Consider the following 17,744-nt stretch of genomic DNA (forward strand, 5'->3'; position numbering starts at 1 on the left):
CCCCTCCCCAGAGGCTTCACTTTGCTGCCTGCTGGGCCTGGCGGCGGAGCAGCACGTAGATCTTCTCTTTGATCCAGTCCTTGTTGTACGGCTGGTACGTCTGTGTGTCGGCCCGATACCTGAGACAGAATGAAAAACTAGAATCAGTTTCAGGTTTCATTTTGGACTCGCTGCTCTGGAAGCTCGGTTTCTCTAATTAGATTTTTTTTTTAAACATTAAAATGAGACGCTTCTGTTTGCTCGTTTGGATGGATGGGCCTAAATTAACGGGGCTCCAGGCTGAATCCTGGCTTGTTCTACATCTCTACGAGATCGATATTCTGCATCATTGCAACAAATTGAGGGAGGCTCATACGTGCCGTCATTCGTTGCGATCCTAAAGGTGCGTGACGCGACGCGAATGTTCCTCAGACCGACATCTTTCACAACACTAATCGGCTGCAGGTTGTATCCACTTCTGTGGCTTTTGTTAGCTTGTCTTGCTTTTGTTTATCTATACTTCTCCCACACGCTGCATCCAACGTCGTCTGAAGACTTCCTCCACCGCTGCCAGTGAGCAACGGACTTTCCAAATAATAATAAATAAATGTGTTAACGCGTGATAAAATAATTGTCGGCATTAATTAATGAATGCGTTACCTTGCCCAGCACTAATTAGTACACAAAATGCGCTGCAATGACAATGGAGCAAAGATTTATGTGCAAAACTTAATTTAATATATTTTACTATTGACACCTATCTTTAACTGTACTGCATGTGTGCTCCTGTTTAGGACCATAATGCCGTCAGAAGTGAACTTCTACTCTACTTCTGGTCTGGGACGGCCCACACGGTGAACCCTCGATGTGGAGGCAGAGACTTTAAACCTCTAAGATATCATTTATACTTATTACTTTGTTATCCTGTGAGGAAATGTAATTAAAAAGTGTGCTTCTGTACAAAATGCAGAGTATTCATTTTGACTAATAATGGAGGACCTTTTGTAAAATGTAATCATCTTCATGATTCTTATTAAAATACAGTAAGTGGAAACGGTCTGCGGCACGATTTAAATTACGACACGTGTATTACACACAACAACTCGTGACACAGTGTTTTCTAAATCGTTCATGTCATTAGTTAGTTTCCTTGTCAAACTTACACCAAGCAGCTGAGGTCGGCCAGGTCATCGATGAAGTCGAACAGCTGGCTGATGTCGTATGTTATCGACGGACTGTTGGGGTTCATTCTCTTTAAATGCTCCTCGTACATCTTGCACACACCTGTGCAGGAGACAGAAGATCCAGTAAATTATACTCATCGATGTGAAACACGTTAACCAAAATCATCCACATTAATTAGAAAGAACAGCTATAATGCTGAGGAAGTTTAAATTGTTGTGCCGTTTGTCAACTAAGTATAAGGCAAATGTAGTTAAAGAAAATCTATGATCAGGCAGGCGTTATATTGATGACTGTGTATAACCAATAATTATTACATCTGAAGTTTGTCTTAGTATTGATAGTTTTTGTTAACGTTCATCTTTACTATCACACGAGGTAGATTTGTAATGTTTGTGAAGAATATCCGTTAGAAGTAATGAGAATATTGGTGGGTGATTTTCCTGACATTCATCTACAAAAAACTGCATTCATGTCAACGGTGAGTATAAACAGATACAAGTCAACTCTTCACTGTAACATACTCACGCTAGAATGGAAATGGAACAGTAAGACTGCGACTTTAATAAAGGACAGGTAATAAAGTGCATGCCTGTAACTGACAAGTGCTAGTGCTGCAATAGAGGGACATGCAGCACCCATCTTAATACAGGGAGAACATCTACAAGTCGTAGGAGTGTTTCGGTCCCTCAGAAGAGAGCGTGAGGAATCCATCAGCTTACCTTCCATGCACTCGTTGACGGATTCATAGTCGGCGTACGTCCTTCCCTCTGGCCTCTTGGTGGGCTGCACCAGCAGGATGGTGTGAGACTGGAAAAAAAAAAAAACAGACGCATACATTCATTTAGTTGTCTTGCTTCCAGGTGTGACAGCAAATGTGTCACGCAGTCGAATAATGAAACGCACATTGACAGATTAGCAAACCAATGATGGGTGATTGTCATGATGTTTACGGTCTGATGGAGGAATATTAGAAGTGAAGTAGTTAAAACGTCTCACTTAGTCTGTAATATCTCTTTCTGTTGACATGTAACAGTTAGCTATATTTGTAAGATAATAGTTCGAACAAAAACATTTAACAAAAAGCCAAAGAAGTCTTAAATCAAATACCCTGAGCCTACAGCTGAGCGTTAATGTAGACTAGTTGTGTTCGCTAACATCGACTTGAAGCGATAAGAAAGTAGTCCGGTGGTTTAAATAACAAAAAATACTCATAGCTACGGGTTTAGCAGACCATCTGTGTTTTATTTGTCCGAGTCGGTCCGTCAGGTTGCAGCTGCTCGACTGTAAACGTCCGCACATTCATGCTAACGTTAGCAGAGAGCTATCAAAACACCTAACCCGCTGAAATAAAACCGACACACGGCTTTGACTGATAATGGTATTCATGAATACACAAACACGTGTAAGTATAAACAGTGTATCACGACGTACTAACCATGGTTTTAATTGTTTTTTCCAGTCGGTGTCCGTCGATTTTCTTGGATCCCTGCTTCTTCGCGGACGAGTTGACCAGTGACACCGGAAGAACAACTTGCCAATATCCGTTTTTTCTGCTTTTTCTTGCAAATTATTTTTTTGTCTGCGGTGTCTGAAAGCGAACATTGAATCGAAAAAAAAAATAGATTTCTATACCGTTAGACCACCAATCGTGTTCTAGTGTAAACAAAATAAAAAAACAAATCTCCGACAACGTTTTGATCCTGAACGCTTCCCGAGTGAATATACAGAACCGGAAGTAGTTTACAGCAGCGACCGGATGTTCTGTGTGAAGACAGGAACAACAAAGAGGAGAACGCGCCCGGGTTTTAAACCTACTTGAGAACACATCTGAACTCCAAAATCAAGGAAATTAGCTGTCGTACACAGTAGGTGAGTTTACTTATTTTAAACCCGTTATTCAGGAACTCTATTTAGTTTGAGCTATGCCAGTAATGTAGCCGTTAGCCACCCAGCGCGGCCGCTGCCTGCTCTTCCGTTATGTGCCATTCATTATTGGCTAACTAGCCATTTTAGCCATTCTCTAATGATGAAATACCTCCCGAGTAATACAACCAGTCATTTCAGTTATGTTACCACCGATGAGCTTTCAAGTAGTTACCAAGAAACGTTAGTTATAAATCATATTTAACAGTCAATAGTTCACCAGATAATAATTATGTATTTTTTCCCGTGAACGTTACATCCCCAATCTCACTTATGATCTGTATTTGTAATTTTAATGCAAATATCATGATGCCTGATGATATATTTTATTGCAAACATTAAAAATTGTCCTCACAGGGCTTTACAATCTGTAAAACACAGGAAACACCCAATTTGATACATTGCTGTCACTGATATACTTGTTGTACTCATTTCATGTGCTTTAAACTGCATATTGTCTCCTTTTCTCTTTCATCAGGGCAAAAGAAGTTGGTTTGCATGTGAGGACAAGTGTCTGCCGAGCCAACCATGGCGAACAATGTAGAAGATATCGAAAACAATATGGTCAGTATGAAAGAGTGGGAGCAGAGCATCAGAGTCTGTCGATCAATTGGGAAATGGCTGCCTAGTCAGTGATGAAAGAGTCGTCTGTTTCCTCCGCAGTGTGTGTGTGACGCCACACACACACTGCGGAGGAGTTTGAGTCTGGTGTTTCATTTGACCTTTCATACACACAGTAAATCATAATTATGGTTGGTTATGTTCTGATAAGGAAAGATGTCAGCCCTCTGAATGAGGAAGGTGAATGTCAGCGTGCTCCTTTGCTGTCTGCGTTTGTCTCTTACTGTAATCAAAGGCGTGGCCTCCCCTCGAGTAGTCAAAGTCTCCTTTCACTGTCACAGGCAACTTTACACCCATAAGCCTTGTTTACCCCATAACAGATGCCAGCAATGTTTCTCTGTCTTTAAACTGCATATAATGGTCAGTAAAATATCAGCTAGGTCATCAATGAGGTCAGACAGCTCAGTCAGGCCAGTATGACACGTTTAGTTTAATACATTACTACAGTATCCCAACCCGTAGTTAATACAACACAAATTCAGTAGAGTAGTCTATATCTCTTGTGTCCTCGTGTCCTTATTGCATGGACTGTGACACACCGTTGTGCTGAACAAATAAATGTCCTCACTGTGGTGTAGCACACAGTGAGGTCATTATATACAGCCGCACGGTTAAGAGCTGAGGCAGCGTTCACCGTTCACATCCGTCCTCGTGTACCCGCTGAGGTTGCTTCATGTCTGGGCCGCCGCGTGTCTTGACTCGCCTGACCAGCTTTAGTTCACACAGTCTCTTTGATTTGCATTGTTATTTAGTCCTGACGAGACAGATCCTCTGGGTGAGAGGAAACGAGTGCAGTGTTGTAATCATTGGAGGAGATGATCAAGTCAGCGTCAGATACAAACATGGATTGTCCGAAAACACTTTGCTTTAGCGCTCGTTTCATTTCTAGAATCGTTTGCCAATAAATTCAATTAAAACGCTTGAGCTGAGTGTTCGATCTGATAATGCGATGGTCTTGTTGACATCACAAGCTCCTCAGAAAGATAGGCCAGGAAAGATAGATTTAGACTACTTCTGTAGCAAATTCTAGTGTGAGACTTTCAGAAAGACCTCTGGTTTCTCACGCTCACATGGTCTCTGAAGATATCATTTACAGTCGAGATTGATTAAGGGGCCGACTGTGAACCACACTGTGAACCACAATGTCCGTGTTTTGAGTCTGGGGCTCATTATCATAAAAGCGAACACTGTCCGCAAGAACCGCTAACACAAATTGTGGCACCATCATGATTCACAAATGAAACAAATTGGTAAAATTTGCGAGTCCTAGAATGCTCCTGCGTGCTCATGTGTGAGTCACAAGTATGACTTTTTGTTTTAGTGAAATTGATCTAAATGAGAGAAACAAGAAACGGTCTCGTGTTGCAAATCACAGATTGCATTTTGGCAAATTTGGTTAAAATTGGCTCCCGGCCGGGTGTCGTATGTTGCTCGTCATTCCTGATCTCTCACCAACAACTTCCTGTCATCTCCATAATATCTAGTCTCAAATAAAAGCATAAAATACTTGAAAAAGATCTTAATTGCAAGATTGATCATTTTTTATTCGATAGTTCGCAGTAGGGAGTGACTGAAAACATCCGGGGAGTCATTTGAATTTAGCTTAATATTTATTGTCATCATGATTTTCCTCATTGCCAGTGTTTTGGTACATTTTGTTCAAAAGGGGAAAAAAATTGTACACCAAAGTATGTCTTGCATTTTGTACTACCTTGTGATTTGCAAGTGCTTTCGTACTTTTAAAAAGTATATTTTTACAATTGAGCAGTGACACAGATTGAACCTGCATCACCTCTACTGTGCACTCTGGGTCTTACTGCATGTTTTAGATCATTCAATCATAGATTATCATTGCTGTGGGTTATTGGACCACGCCTAGATGGAATATTTGATCAACGGGCGTGTTCGTGTTGACTCTGAGACATCCCTGAGTTGTGTGTGCTCTCCTCAGTCTACCATCTGCATTTTTTGAACTCTTAATCTAATTCACGTCTGTATGTATTACTTCACAAATTCCTAGCATATAAATAAAGTGATTCCTCTCGACATCCAGGACGAGCAGGAGACCAATGTGGCCTCTGAACCCACCCAGCAGCCACAGGAGGCTGCGGGGGCCAGAGCCCGGTCCAGAGGAAGCTCAGGAGCTGGAGGAGGAGGAGGAGGAGGAGGAGCAGGTGATGGTGTAGGTGTAGGTGGCAATGGTAGCGGCCCGGAGCAGAACGGACAGCCCCCCGCTGCTCGGCCTCCCCGTGTGGTGGAGACTGAGGAGGACGAGGATGAAGAGACCCTGAAATACGGGGCGAAGCACGTCATCATGCTGTTCGTTCCCGTGACCCTCTGCATGGTGGTGGTCGTGGCCACTATAAAGTCCGTCGGCTTCTACACCCGGAACGACGGCCAGAGATTGTGAGTGTTACACCTCTTATTGGAAGGATCCAAAGCTCATTTAGGTCTGGTGTTTGAATTAAGTGCAGTACAGCCGCGGAGCCACTAGGTGGAGTTAACGCAATATATATATATATATATATACATATCACACCTGCATGGATGGAATACCAAGACAGTACTGTAATTACATGAGATCATTAAAGCAGAGTCTGAATCTGGCTGAGGGCTCTTAGACATTTGATGTCTTCTCCAAAGCAACCGAACCTCCCTGAAATAGCAGAAAGCAGCGCTGTATACATAAAGCTCACTAAGAAGCAGCTCTAATAAGAAGCCCGGTATTTTCTTTATTGCATTCATTATATATATATTCTATTCTCTGCTGTTTGGACTGAGCTGTGTGTCTCCTGACAGGATCTACACACCGTTCCCTGAAGACACAGACACGGTCGGAGAGAGAGCCGTCAACTCCATCCTGAACGCCACCATCATGATCACCGTGATCATCGTCATGACTCTGGTGCTGGTGCTGCTGTACAAGTACCGCTGCTACAAGGTATACATGCCAGAACCTGTCACGTACTGCAGTCCCATTCACTGCACACCTCAGCTGTAGAACATACCAGTGTTTTGTTTGTTTGAACTCGGTTCAAACGGCCTTTTCACGGCAGACGTTTTCACTCGTTATGGTAGGAAGAAGCACATTGTTGGCTGCGTGCAATACAATGCGTCAGTAAATGCGGAGTGATTTCAAACACAGCCAGGGTGTTTCCCTCTCAATCATTCAAGGTGTGGACTTGCTGAACACAGCTGTACCATTTTAAAATGGCTTCATTACAGTTAGGTGTGTTCTAACACCCTGTTCTCTCCTCTTCTGTCTGCATGTTGGCACGGTGTCATGGCTTACTGGGTCACTTCATTGTAACAGAGCCGTCGCTGGTATTATTAGCTTTATCTGTGTGTGTTTTTTCTTCCTGTCGTGTAGAAAAACGTCTGCTGTGAGAAAGAGACCGTTTTGAGAATGACAGATGTGTGAAAGTTGTTCTTGACAAATAGCTGCAACAAGCTGCCAACAGTCTGTCAAATAAAGACACTGTCCTCAGTGTAAAAGATGCTCGTTGTGTTTCCCCGTTCTTGTAACTCCACCCCACCTGGTTGCCCGGGTAGTTTGAAACAGGCACTATTAAGTATTTGCATGTAGTGATCTGCTAAAACATGAAATCTTTGCGTTCACAGGTGATCCAAGGCTGGCTCTTCCTGTCCTCCCTCCTCCTGCTGTTCTTCTTCTCCTACATCTACCTCAAGTAAGCCGTGCACATGCTATCTCGTCTTCCAAGGTTCCCACACACTCTCGTAAATGTGGCGTCGTTTATTTCTTAACAACGATGTTTGTCTTTGTCTCTGCTCTGTCAGAGAGGTTTTCAAGACCTACAATTTGGCGATGGACTACTTCACCCTGGCGATAATAATATGGAACTTCGGCGTGGTGGGCATGATGTGTATTCACTGGAAAGGACCGCTGCGGCTCCAGCAGGCCTACCTCATCATGATCAGCGCCCTCATGGCCCTGGTTTTCATCAAGTACCTGCCAGAGTGGACCGCCTGGCTCATATTAGCCGCCATATCCGTCTACGGTAAATCCTCCGCTCTCTTCTGCTCTTTTTTAGGAAGAAAGATGAACTTTTCACCTTTTGAACATGTTATTTAGTGCACCGAGATTCAGTCCTCTGGTACCTTGTTAGCAACATAGCAGTTTATTTCCTATAAGCTGCGTTCTTGGGGATAGCTTTATTTTAGTACTGAGGAATTTACTCTTGACACATTGGAAAGGGGTTCAGATAGAATAGGCATCATAAAGGCATGTTGACCCGTCAAGGAGTTGCAAATAATTCATCTACTTGCCAAAAAAACAACTGTATTAGTCAACGTAATAGACGTTATGTTTGAGGTGTGTAAAAGCAGCACAGTAACCGGCTTATCTTCCAGAAGAAGATGCACACCGGCCATCAGGGACAAAGACCGTTTTTACAACATATTGAAATGTTTCTAATTTAAATGGTAGGGACATTCCTTTTCCACCAAGAAATATCTGGCGACTGGAGTTTAGTGGCAATAGATCATAGTGATTCTATCAGCGCACGTATTTAATCGTTCATGGAAGAAAACCCTTTAGAGAACAAAGAGATGATGAAACATGTGGACCGGATCTCTGGTTTCCCCGCAGTCTGCTTCATGTCATCACAGATGTCCTGTCGCTGTCAGAGAGCTGTGTTTGGTCTCTCGCAGCGCGCTCTGTTCGGAGGCTGACTCGTCTGGCTTCTCTCTCCTCTCACAGATCTGGTAGCGGTGCTCTGTCCCAAAGGGCCTCTGAGGATCCTGGTGGAGACGGCTCAGGAGAGGAACGAGCCCATCTTTCCAGCTCTCATCTACTCCTGTAAGACGGACACCGATTGTATTCGTAACGTTTTATTGTAATAAAACAGAGGCGGGGAAATTAAACACCAGTTTTAGAAAAAACATAAAGAAGCTAAAAAATGCTTTCTCATTAATCTGCCTCTTCAACTTCTATCAGTGCTTAAAAGTCCTTACTTATAAGTGAGGCTTCAACTCCTTTCAGAAACCAACAGCTTTAAGTAAACTGCTGACACATCATTTATTTTCAGTACAATCCACTCCTGTCAGCATTTAACTCTTGCTTAAACGCTTCAGTGCTCCATTAAATCTCCACTTCGGCTTCTATCGGTGCTAAAAAAAGTGCTTTCACTTTAATTCCCCAGTGTTTGGACATCCTTCCGATCCTTTCAGATACCAACTGCTTTCTGTGCTTTCACTTAAAACAACACAACTTCTCAGTGCTTTGCTTCAGCTCTATTCAGCATGTTCACTTTAAGTGACTCTTTAAATGTTTTCAGCACATTCACTTGTCAACTCATCTTATTTCAGCACTTTCACTTCATCGGACACTTCAATTACCTTTAGTGCAGTCACTTGAAATGACACTGCAACTCCATTCATCTGATATTTCTACTGATCAATGTTTTTACACTTAGAATATCACTAAAGCTGCTTTACATGTTGAGACCTTAACTGACCCTTCACCTCCTGTCAGACGTCTGAAATGCTCTCGGGGCTTTCAATTCAATCGACTCTTAAACTCCTCTCAGCATATACACTTTAATTGACACTTCATCTTCTTTCAGTGCAGTAATGACACCTCGAGTCCTACTTCAACTCAAGGTCTAAGTTGGAGGATACTGCCATAAATATATATATGCCAAAGAATCAACATTTTAAGACATTTAAACTGTTTCAAATGTTTGAACTTCAAAAGTTTCAGAGTACTCGGATGAGTTGAATTGGAAGTTGAAACAGACGCACTGAAAGAAGTTGAAGTGGCAGTTTCATTTTAGTAGAAGCAAGCACACTTTTTTTTGGGAGGGGGTGGGATTTATTTTTCTTGTGTTCTGTTTGTAACACAAATAATAAAACCTTCAATATGTTGACTCTCTTGACTCCTTCCACAGCTACGATGGTGTGGCTCGTCAACATGGCCGACACCGAATGGCCCCCAAAAAGGAACTCGACAGAAGCGGCGGCGGCGCCGCCTCAACCAGAAGCTCCAGAAGGTGAGCGTGTGGTTAAAGCGATCCGGTCCTAGCGCGGTTACCTTCTTAAACCGCGTTGTTCCGTCTTAACTGGTGTCGCCTGTCTGCAGCCGTGGCGTCTCCGGCTCCCACCACTCTGTCCGACGACGGAGGCTTCAACCCGTTGTGGGTCAACCAGCAGCAGCACCAGCTGGGCCCGCTCCAGACAACCGACCAGACCAGACGGGAGGTCCAGGAGCTGCCCTCCGATCGCCCTCCTGTTGAAGACGACGATGAGGAGAGTGAGTACAAATATATAACGTGGAATATTAAAGCTTACACATCTGTCCTTCTGTCCATAAATGTCTTCGTACACTAGAAATCCAGCATCATCATCAGTGTCGTGTATTGTTACACCATCCAATACGAGGGTAATAACTGCATTATGATGCGTTTAGATGTTTAGATGTTCCGAGCTCTGTAACTCAACCTTGTGAAATTCCCAGATCGTCTGACTCAGTGTGTAATCATCATCTTACAGTTCACTTTTCTTCAAAACACATAAAACATTTTGGGAATGCTTTCATGTGTTCCCCTTTCTGTGAAATGAGTGCGTACGTGAATGCGACAACACGTTTGGCCCTCGACTGTTTTTAGTCGGAGCACATTAGGAAGCGATTATTCATGGCAATTGCTAGGTTTCACGTCCGTACTATTTGCGAGGCCGCTCGCTTCTTTCTGGGAGTTAAAGCTTGGGTAAATATGGGGTCGGAGCTCTCTTTTGTACAGTAATTACAGTCGAGAAAAGATTTCTATGGGGGTTGGAGGGCGTGGAGCCGAGGCGAATCTCGCGTTTTGAATTGACTCCACCCTGAATGTGGTGTCCTCCCGTGTTCTCAGGGGGCGTCAAGCTGGGCCTCGGGGACTTCATCTTCTACAGCATGCTGGTGGGAAAGGCCTCGGCCACAGCCAGCGGCGACTGGAACACCACGCTCGCCTGCTTCGTAGCCATCCTCATCGTGAGTGACCACAGCTGCTTATTTTGGTGTCACCGCAAACCTCTCCTCTGTCTCTCAGCACAATATCTAACCCACGCTTTTACGCCAACCACTTGATTGTATAACAGGCCGTTTATTTTCTTCTTCCTTCCCCCCTCGGGGCTGATCGTGTTTGGTACACAATCTCCTCAAAGTGCTATTTCCTCTTGTGTTTTATTTTGTCTTCTTCTGCCCCCGCAGGGCCTGTGTCTGACCCTGCTGCTCCTCGCCATCTTCAAGAAAGCGCTCCCCGCTCTGCCCATCTCTATTTTTTTCGGCCTAGTCTTCTACTTCGCCACAGACAACTTGGTGCAGCCCTTCATGGACAGGCTGGCGCTACACCAGTTCTACATTTAGCCGGACGCTGCCCTGATAACCCTCACCCACATAGCCCTCCGGCCAACAACACGACAGCCGGGGGGAACAAAGGGCCCCTCCTAAGAACTCACCATGACGGGACACACGTTGTTTTTGTTTTGCCTTTTTTCTTTCCCGGCGCCAAGGGAGGGTATTCCCCACCACAGCTGTTCTTAGATATTTTATTTCGGTTTTAAACCAAGAAGGGACATTTCTCGCTCGGCCTGGGAAGTCATCTTCAAACCGCCGATCAACGGCCTCAATCCAAACCGAGTGTTTTACCTTTTTATTTATCCAGGGGAGCTTTCACGAGAGCTCGTCTGCTTCTCCTCAGCAGCACCCTGCGTCACGTTCACACAGAATCATATCTAGGAGTCGCCCATCACAGCCCTCTACAACTGGGGCTTTACAGTAGGTGCCTTGCTCAGGGACACCTCGGTGGTAGCTGTTGAGCGAAGGGAGACAGTTTCCATTGAATCTCCGTTCAAAGACTTTGATCAAACATCTTCATTTTTTCTTTTTTTAGACTTCTGAGCCGCCACCGCCTCCCTCCCTTCCCAAAACTAAACCCAAGATTAAAAAGCCTTCGTCAAACTAACGGACACTCTGCGATGATGTTGATAATAGATCGGTAAATGTGTAGTTTGATTGTGTTTGAGCTGTCAGTCACCAGACGTGCTTTCCTCGCCGCTGTTACGAATGGTTAAGATGTCTTTTGTTTTCCCACTTTGGACACGTGAGAACCGAAACTCTGAAGCCGGAGAGCGATTCACACCCTGAAAGATTTACACTGATGATGATGATGTTCAGAGCGTGTGAATCCTTCTCACGGGCAGAAAGAGGACACGTTTATCACCTCCAGAGTTAAGATACGAGTGTAATTGTGGCACTGACTCGTCACCGTGTTTCCCGCCGTTACTTTTTCCGTCAAATCACATTTGAAGTCGGAGCCTCGCAGAGGGAGGGAAGCGCCCACAAACACTCACACCTGAGACTTGCCTGCCATGTCAGTCATGTACTGTCAGCCACTGAGCAGTTCTGCTGGAGCAGTCCGGAGGTTCAGTGCCTTGCTCAAGGGCATTTCAGTAGTTGTTGTTGTTGTTGTTCTTGTGGGACAGAAATGTGCTTTTCATTCTCTTCCCTGACTGAGTCTGTCCAGGGATTGTAACCTGTGATCATCTGGTCACGAGCTCTGAACCTTTTAGGCTCTAGCCGCCGTCATGACGCTCGCCTGGTGCTGTCTGGAACTATGCTCCATTCAAACGCTTTGATTATTTCGACTACACACAGATACCTGCTGTGTTTTTTTTCAAGAAATGCATTAGAGGGACTTTGTACTTTTTTGAAACACGAGGGTGAATGTTAACGGGGTTCCTTCACAGATCAGGAGATCAGAACACTCGGTCCTGATGAGTGAGGGAGCTGTACATCGAGTTTGAAAACAGTCTCCAGTTAACAAGCAGTATTTGCTTAATTGTCTATTTTAATCAAGTTAAAAACAAAGCAAAATGTTTAAATGTTTGAGCCCAAACTTCTCATATATGAGATGATGCAGATAGAAGGAGGGCGAGCGGCACCGGTTGCTCTTCTGTTGTTGCACTCGAGTTTCATGCTTCCAGAGAAGAAACCAAGAGGGAGCAATTTAGTTTCGCCCTGAAACGTTTTGTTTTTGTTTTTAGGGAATATGTTGGGTGACTGGCTTTCTTCTGTCCTTCACATGCATATGTGTGTTATGCAAGGTTATTCAATTCAGATTTTGTTTTTTAATAAATAATGAAAGTTAAAGTACTCTTCTTTTTGGTTGTTTCTTTGATTGAGTCTTGACGCATTCAACAGTTGAATAATGTCTTGAAATAACCCGGATGATGTCATCAAGGTTTCGGCCTGTCGCAAGTGAAATACTACATTTCTGGAGTTTCACGAATTATGGGCTAAACTTGTACGTTGTACTACTTCCTAGTTAGCATGGAGAGATATATGAACTATCAGTACAACGATGTAAAACTATTCCACCACTATTCCAAGTGTCTTTTACATAAATTCTTTATTAAAAGGAGCTGAACCTAAGTAAATGTACATCAATATTAGCAGAATAGGCTAAAAAGTAATAGTAGAAGTACTCTAGTGCTAGTACTAGGGCCTGCTAGAGTTGTTCTTATTATTAGATTATTACCACTGATGCATACATTTGTAAACGTTACAATGTTGCAGGGGAGCTAATTTTCTATTTGTCTAATAATTGATTTCCGTCCCCTACAATAGTATTATATATACAGATCACATGCACGAGTCATTGTCAGAATGTCTCGCTCTGAATTGTAGAGGAGTAGAAGTATAAAGTTGCAGAAAATGAAAATACTCAAAGCACAAACACCTCAACAATTGTACTACTAGTACAGTACTTGAATAAATGCATCTAGTTGCTCTCCACCTGTACGACGAGAGGTTTCACTTCTGTAAAGCTGGACTTTATCTCTCACAAACTCCTGTTGTCTCTCCTGCATCCTCTGCTCTGCTCCTCGACCCTCCCGGATACTGACGCACAGCATCCCTGCAGACGGTGGGAACATTGTGGACATTCCTCGGCGTGCTGATGCGCCGGTATCCCGCGCTCGCCGCCGTCCCTTCGATGCCAACTGGCCCGGCAGAGCGCTGCCTGGCGCTCTGCCCGGCGCGCTGGACGCATTAGCTGTCACCATGGGGACCGTTTGGCCTCGCCGGCCGGGACAGTGGCACAGTATGGCAGTTTACCCAGAATGTTTAGCCTCATACTGTGACTTACCTAACAAGCCCCGAGTGAGGCCTCTTTCCTGGCTCATGTGGGTCCTGCTGCTCGGCCGGGGAACTACACGGTTAATTCCATAAGGCTTCTCCTGCATTGACTCCAGACACCTGTTCTGTCCAGATTAGTTTACACCACGCACTTGAGGCTGTTTGGGCTGCTTTCCCAGAAAAAGATTAACCCCATCTCCAGACTTTCCCAAAGATGAAGAATCCCCATTGAGAGAAATTTGAACCTTCTGTTTCTGTTTCCTTGCAGATGTGAAATTAGACGTTGCATTTCTTTGCAGGCCTTTAAGCTCGTTCCCTGACGAGTTGATGAGACTACAGAGTGAACTGACGTAGCCTGTCAATCACTGTCATCCTCTTTATAGGGTGGACTTAAGCAGGAGACGATGTGGCTGCTGTGTGTGTATACCTTGTACACCTTGTGCATTACAGGTTTCCCAGGATAGCTCTGCTAAGGGGATTACTGTGCATGGGAGGGACGTCTGCTCCATGTGAGACATGTAAGGAATTGAGGATTACACTTCAATAATCACTGGCAAGAAGCACAGACACTCAACGGCACAGAAGAAAGGAGCTAAAGCTCAGACACGAAGAAGAAGAAGAAAAAAACCTGCAAAAGGTGAATAAAACATTTCAGAGATGTCCAAGGACAAGCTGGAGGGCCTGGTGCAGCGCATGGAGGAGACGCTCTCGGAGATGGAGCAGCTGAAGGTGCACTGCGGGAAGCAGAGCGAGGAGCTGAGCCAGCTGGTGGTGGAGCTCCGGAGAGAGAACCAGGAGCTGGTGGAGAAGTACAACCAGCTCACTGTGGAGATGAAGGAGGCCAAGGAGATCATAGAACAGCTCATGGACACAAAACATGCCTTCAATGCAAAGGAGAGGCAGGCGCAGAAGCTCAGTCGGCACCTCTGAAGGCCCACGAGGAGGATGAGGACACGGCCGACGGTGGTGGATGTGACCTGCTGGAGTCCTGGAGGGAAACGACGACACGGCGGATGGAGAAGAAGGAAAAAAAAGCAGCTTGTTGCAGAAAATGTCTAAATACTGGGTGGGCATGAAGGCTAAACTGGGCACAGCTGTTTTCTTTAACATATAGAAAGTGTGTTTTTCCGTCTGCATATGTGTACGTTTTAGGTTCGGAGGGGATGAATGTAAAGCGTAGTAATTTGAATGTTAACTTAAATCCTGTGGCTTAGGGCCTCTTTTTAAAGCCACGGCTAGACTTAATGACCAGGAATCAAAACAGGAAGTCTCCGGATGTGGAAAAACATGGACTTTGGTTGAAAAAAAAAAGGGAAGGGGGGGGGGGGGGGTTCAAAAGGCATTGTGCTCATTAGGTTTCTATAATTGAAACAACAGCATGTTTAAGCCAGGCTGCACTGCCCCTGTAAAGATTGTATTTGATGATGTTATTTTTAGTTGTGAAGTGCAGGAGAAGCGGGTGGCCCCCTATTTCTGGTGTTTGTAGAGTCAAAGTGCTAAAAATACCTGATTATCCCTCCCTACTCTTAATCTTGTAAGGTTCGAGGCTTCAAGGGGCCTCCTTTTACACCTAGATAATAGTGTATTATTCATGTACTCCAGTAAACGGTAAATGCTCAGTGGATTTCTGAAACTGACAATCACTCCTGTTGGCTTTTTGCACCACGTACAACTTGAAGACTGTAAAGACGAAGGTTGTGATTTGATGTTCATTGAACCTGAATCCATTATTGAATGTAATTATTAAATCATATTGAACGCCTTTCTATGTGGGTTTACATTTTCTTGACAAAATATATAAATATCTTAATATATAAGTGAGACGTATTATTATCTTCCTCTCCGAGGCTCAGTGTGTGTTTGATGGTCCATTGAACTCGAGTGGTGTTTGGACTCACATGGACGCTTTGCGGGTTTGGACTTCCCTTCCCTTTGGAAAGGTTATAGTTACCTGTTCTGTGATTTTAAACATTTATGCTGACTGAGTCATGCAGTCTGGCCTAAACATGGAACAGTTTCAGTGTAACCAGATAAACATGTGGCTTGGATGGGTTTTGGTGGCGTGAAAGCTTTTCTTTGGTTTATTCACATGTGAAGAAAAAAAAGATCTTGGAGCCATCGTGGCTCTCTGGCTCTTTCACACACACTTAAGGATGAATGAAACAGTAGAAAGTTAGCTGAAGCCAAGTACAGATTACACCCACAACTACATAAGGCTGAACTATTTCAGCAGTTTTGCGTGTCTGTTTTTAGAAGCCAGTTGTTTAAAACCTCACCCCCAAAAGAGAGGAGAGAGGAGAGAGGAGAGAGGAGAGAGGAGGGAGGAGAGAGGAGGGGTTAAATGTGTTTGGGAAACGTATTAAACACAGACGTTTAAACACAGCTTTGGTTGTGGCCGCGGCGGTTTCCTCTTTAAAACCCCAAATAATCACTTTTCTATGGGGTTCGGCAGCAATTAAATTGCCAAATTCTTCAAAGAGCCTTTGTGTATTTGAGATCAGTCTTTTACATTTTTGAGAAAATAAAATGAGAGATTTAACTTCAGGAATTGACATTTTTTGTTTTTAGAATAGCAGCAAACGAAGAGAATGAATTCTGTGTTGTGTTGTGATCAAGCTTCTCTGTCTTGTTTACATAATGGAGCTGATCCGAGTGCTTTTTAGGGCGCGTGTTCTCTGTTGTGCCACTGGCTAGCTAATGGCCGCCGCAGTGCACTGTGCTCATGCCGCGGTTACAGCTTATAACACCATCCGGACTGACGGTGTCGTCGCAAAGCGTAGCACCAACCCTCCAGTTCCAGCTCAGGTTAAACACTGTTAGCTCTCTCAGCACTGTTGCATTGCACTGTTAGCGCAGTTAGCACACCCAGTTTGTGTCAAAAGGGAAGAATCTACTTATTGTGTTTTTAATAAGGTAAAAAGAAAATACATAAACATTTAAATAACTATTTAAAAAGAGATAAACAATGCTGATTTTGCAATTATCATTGTTATTGTAAGCCACGCTAGCGCACGGCTCCAGGAATGGCGATGCCTGATGGTTGGTCCACCACTGTCATGACATCTGGTCCCCAGAGGATGAATCCTACAGATTCAGCTCTTTTCCTCTAGCGCCTCCATTAGGTCTAAAATCTTTGATTTCCATCTAAATATTTGACCAACTAGTGAATGGATTGCTGTAAAACGTGGTGCAGTTATTGGTGGTCCCCTCATGGTGAATTTTAAAACATTTTAATTCCTCATCAGCTACACATTTCACTCTGTCCAACACTTTGCTTTATGTCTAAATACCTGCAAAAACTAACAACTCTTTCAGGTGTATTCTCTTGTTTGAACACCTACAGCAGTAAATAAGGAGAAAGTAAAACCAAAATCATCATATTGAGTGCTTCCAAACATACAATCTTCTCTTTTGACAAAGTAATTTAACATTTGTGGCCCATTTCAGCTAAAAATGACAACCTTTCCTTTCACCCAGAAGCTTTAAAGGAGATCTTTGGATGGTTACCCTGGTATTACATGGACGTATGTAGAGTGGGAGAACATTATAATGACATATCAACGTGGGAATAAACCATGGAGGACGTTTGCTCACGGGGACCTCACAACAAACGAACACGTTGATTAACTGTTATTTTTACAGGATGAAATTACAGACTGCGCGTGAAGGAGCCCCATCTCTGTCAGGAGGGGCTCGCGGGAGCTGCTGGTTATAAAGCGCGCTATGACGCCGCGGAGGAGGTTCAACCGAGAGGACTTTCTCTTCTGTTGCTGCTCCTGGTTGGTTTCCTGTTGGACGCAAGACAGATCTAGATAAAGAGAGAGAGAGAGAGAGGCAGGGAGAGAGACAAAGGGTTGCAGCCAGACAACCCTCCTCATATATCCAGGACACTGCACAACTT

At 44.0% G+C, this 17,744-nt stretch overlaps 2 protein-coding genes across 3 annotated transcripts; one reads left to right on the forward strand and one right to left on the reverse strand.

Annotated features, from left to right (window-relative positions):
* On the reverse strand, positions 1–2,718 carry LOC306707041 (enhancer of rudimentary homolog). Its single transcript, XM_079174320.1, has 4 exons — positions 2,600–2,718; positions 1,884–1,971; positions 1,143–1,263; positions 1–119 (listed from the first exon to the last, which is right to left on the reverse strand). The coding sequence occupies exons 1-4, from the start codon at positions 2,600–2,602 to the stop codon at positions 17–19; spliced, it is 315 nt and encodes a 104-aa protein (XP_079030446.1). The 5' UTR covers positions 2,603–2,718; the 3' UTR covers positions 1–16.
* Positions 2,719–2,915: 197 nt separating this feature from the next.
* psen1 (presenilin 1) lies at positions 2,916–12,856 on the forward strand. 2 transcript variants are annotated; one of them, XM_079175341.1, is made up of 11 exons: positions 2,916–3,033; positions 3,566–3,651; positions 5,762–6,114; positions 6,508–6,649; positions 7,330–7,397; positions 7,507–7,727; positions 8,429–8,527; positions 9,618–9,719; positions 9,809–9,979; positions 10,578–10,696; positions 10,916–12,856. In XM_079175341.1, the coding sequence occupies exons 2-11, from the start codon at positions 3,616–3,618 to the stop codon at positions 11,069–11,071; spliced, it is 1,467 nt and encodes a 488-aa protein (XP_079031467.1). In that variant the 5' UTR covers positions 2,916–3,033; positions 3,566–3,615; the 3' UTR covers positions 11,072–12,856. The 2 variants fall into 2 exon arrangements, with proteins under 2 accessions (XP_079031467.1, XP_079031468.1); XM_079175342.1 differs by having other exon boundaries at positions 2,916–3,029.
* Positions 12,857–17,744: the final 4,888 nt, after the last annotated feature.

Source organism: Pholis gunnellus (assembly GCF_910591455.1).
Source record: "Pholis gunnellus genome assembly, chromosome: 15".
NCBI classification, from domain to species: Eukaryota; Metazoa; Chordata; class Actinopteri; order Perciformes; family Pholidae; genus Pholis; species Pholis gunnellus.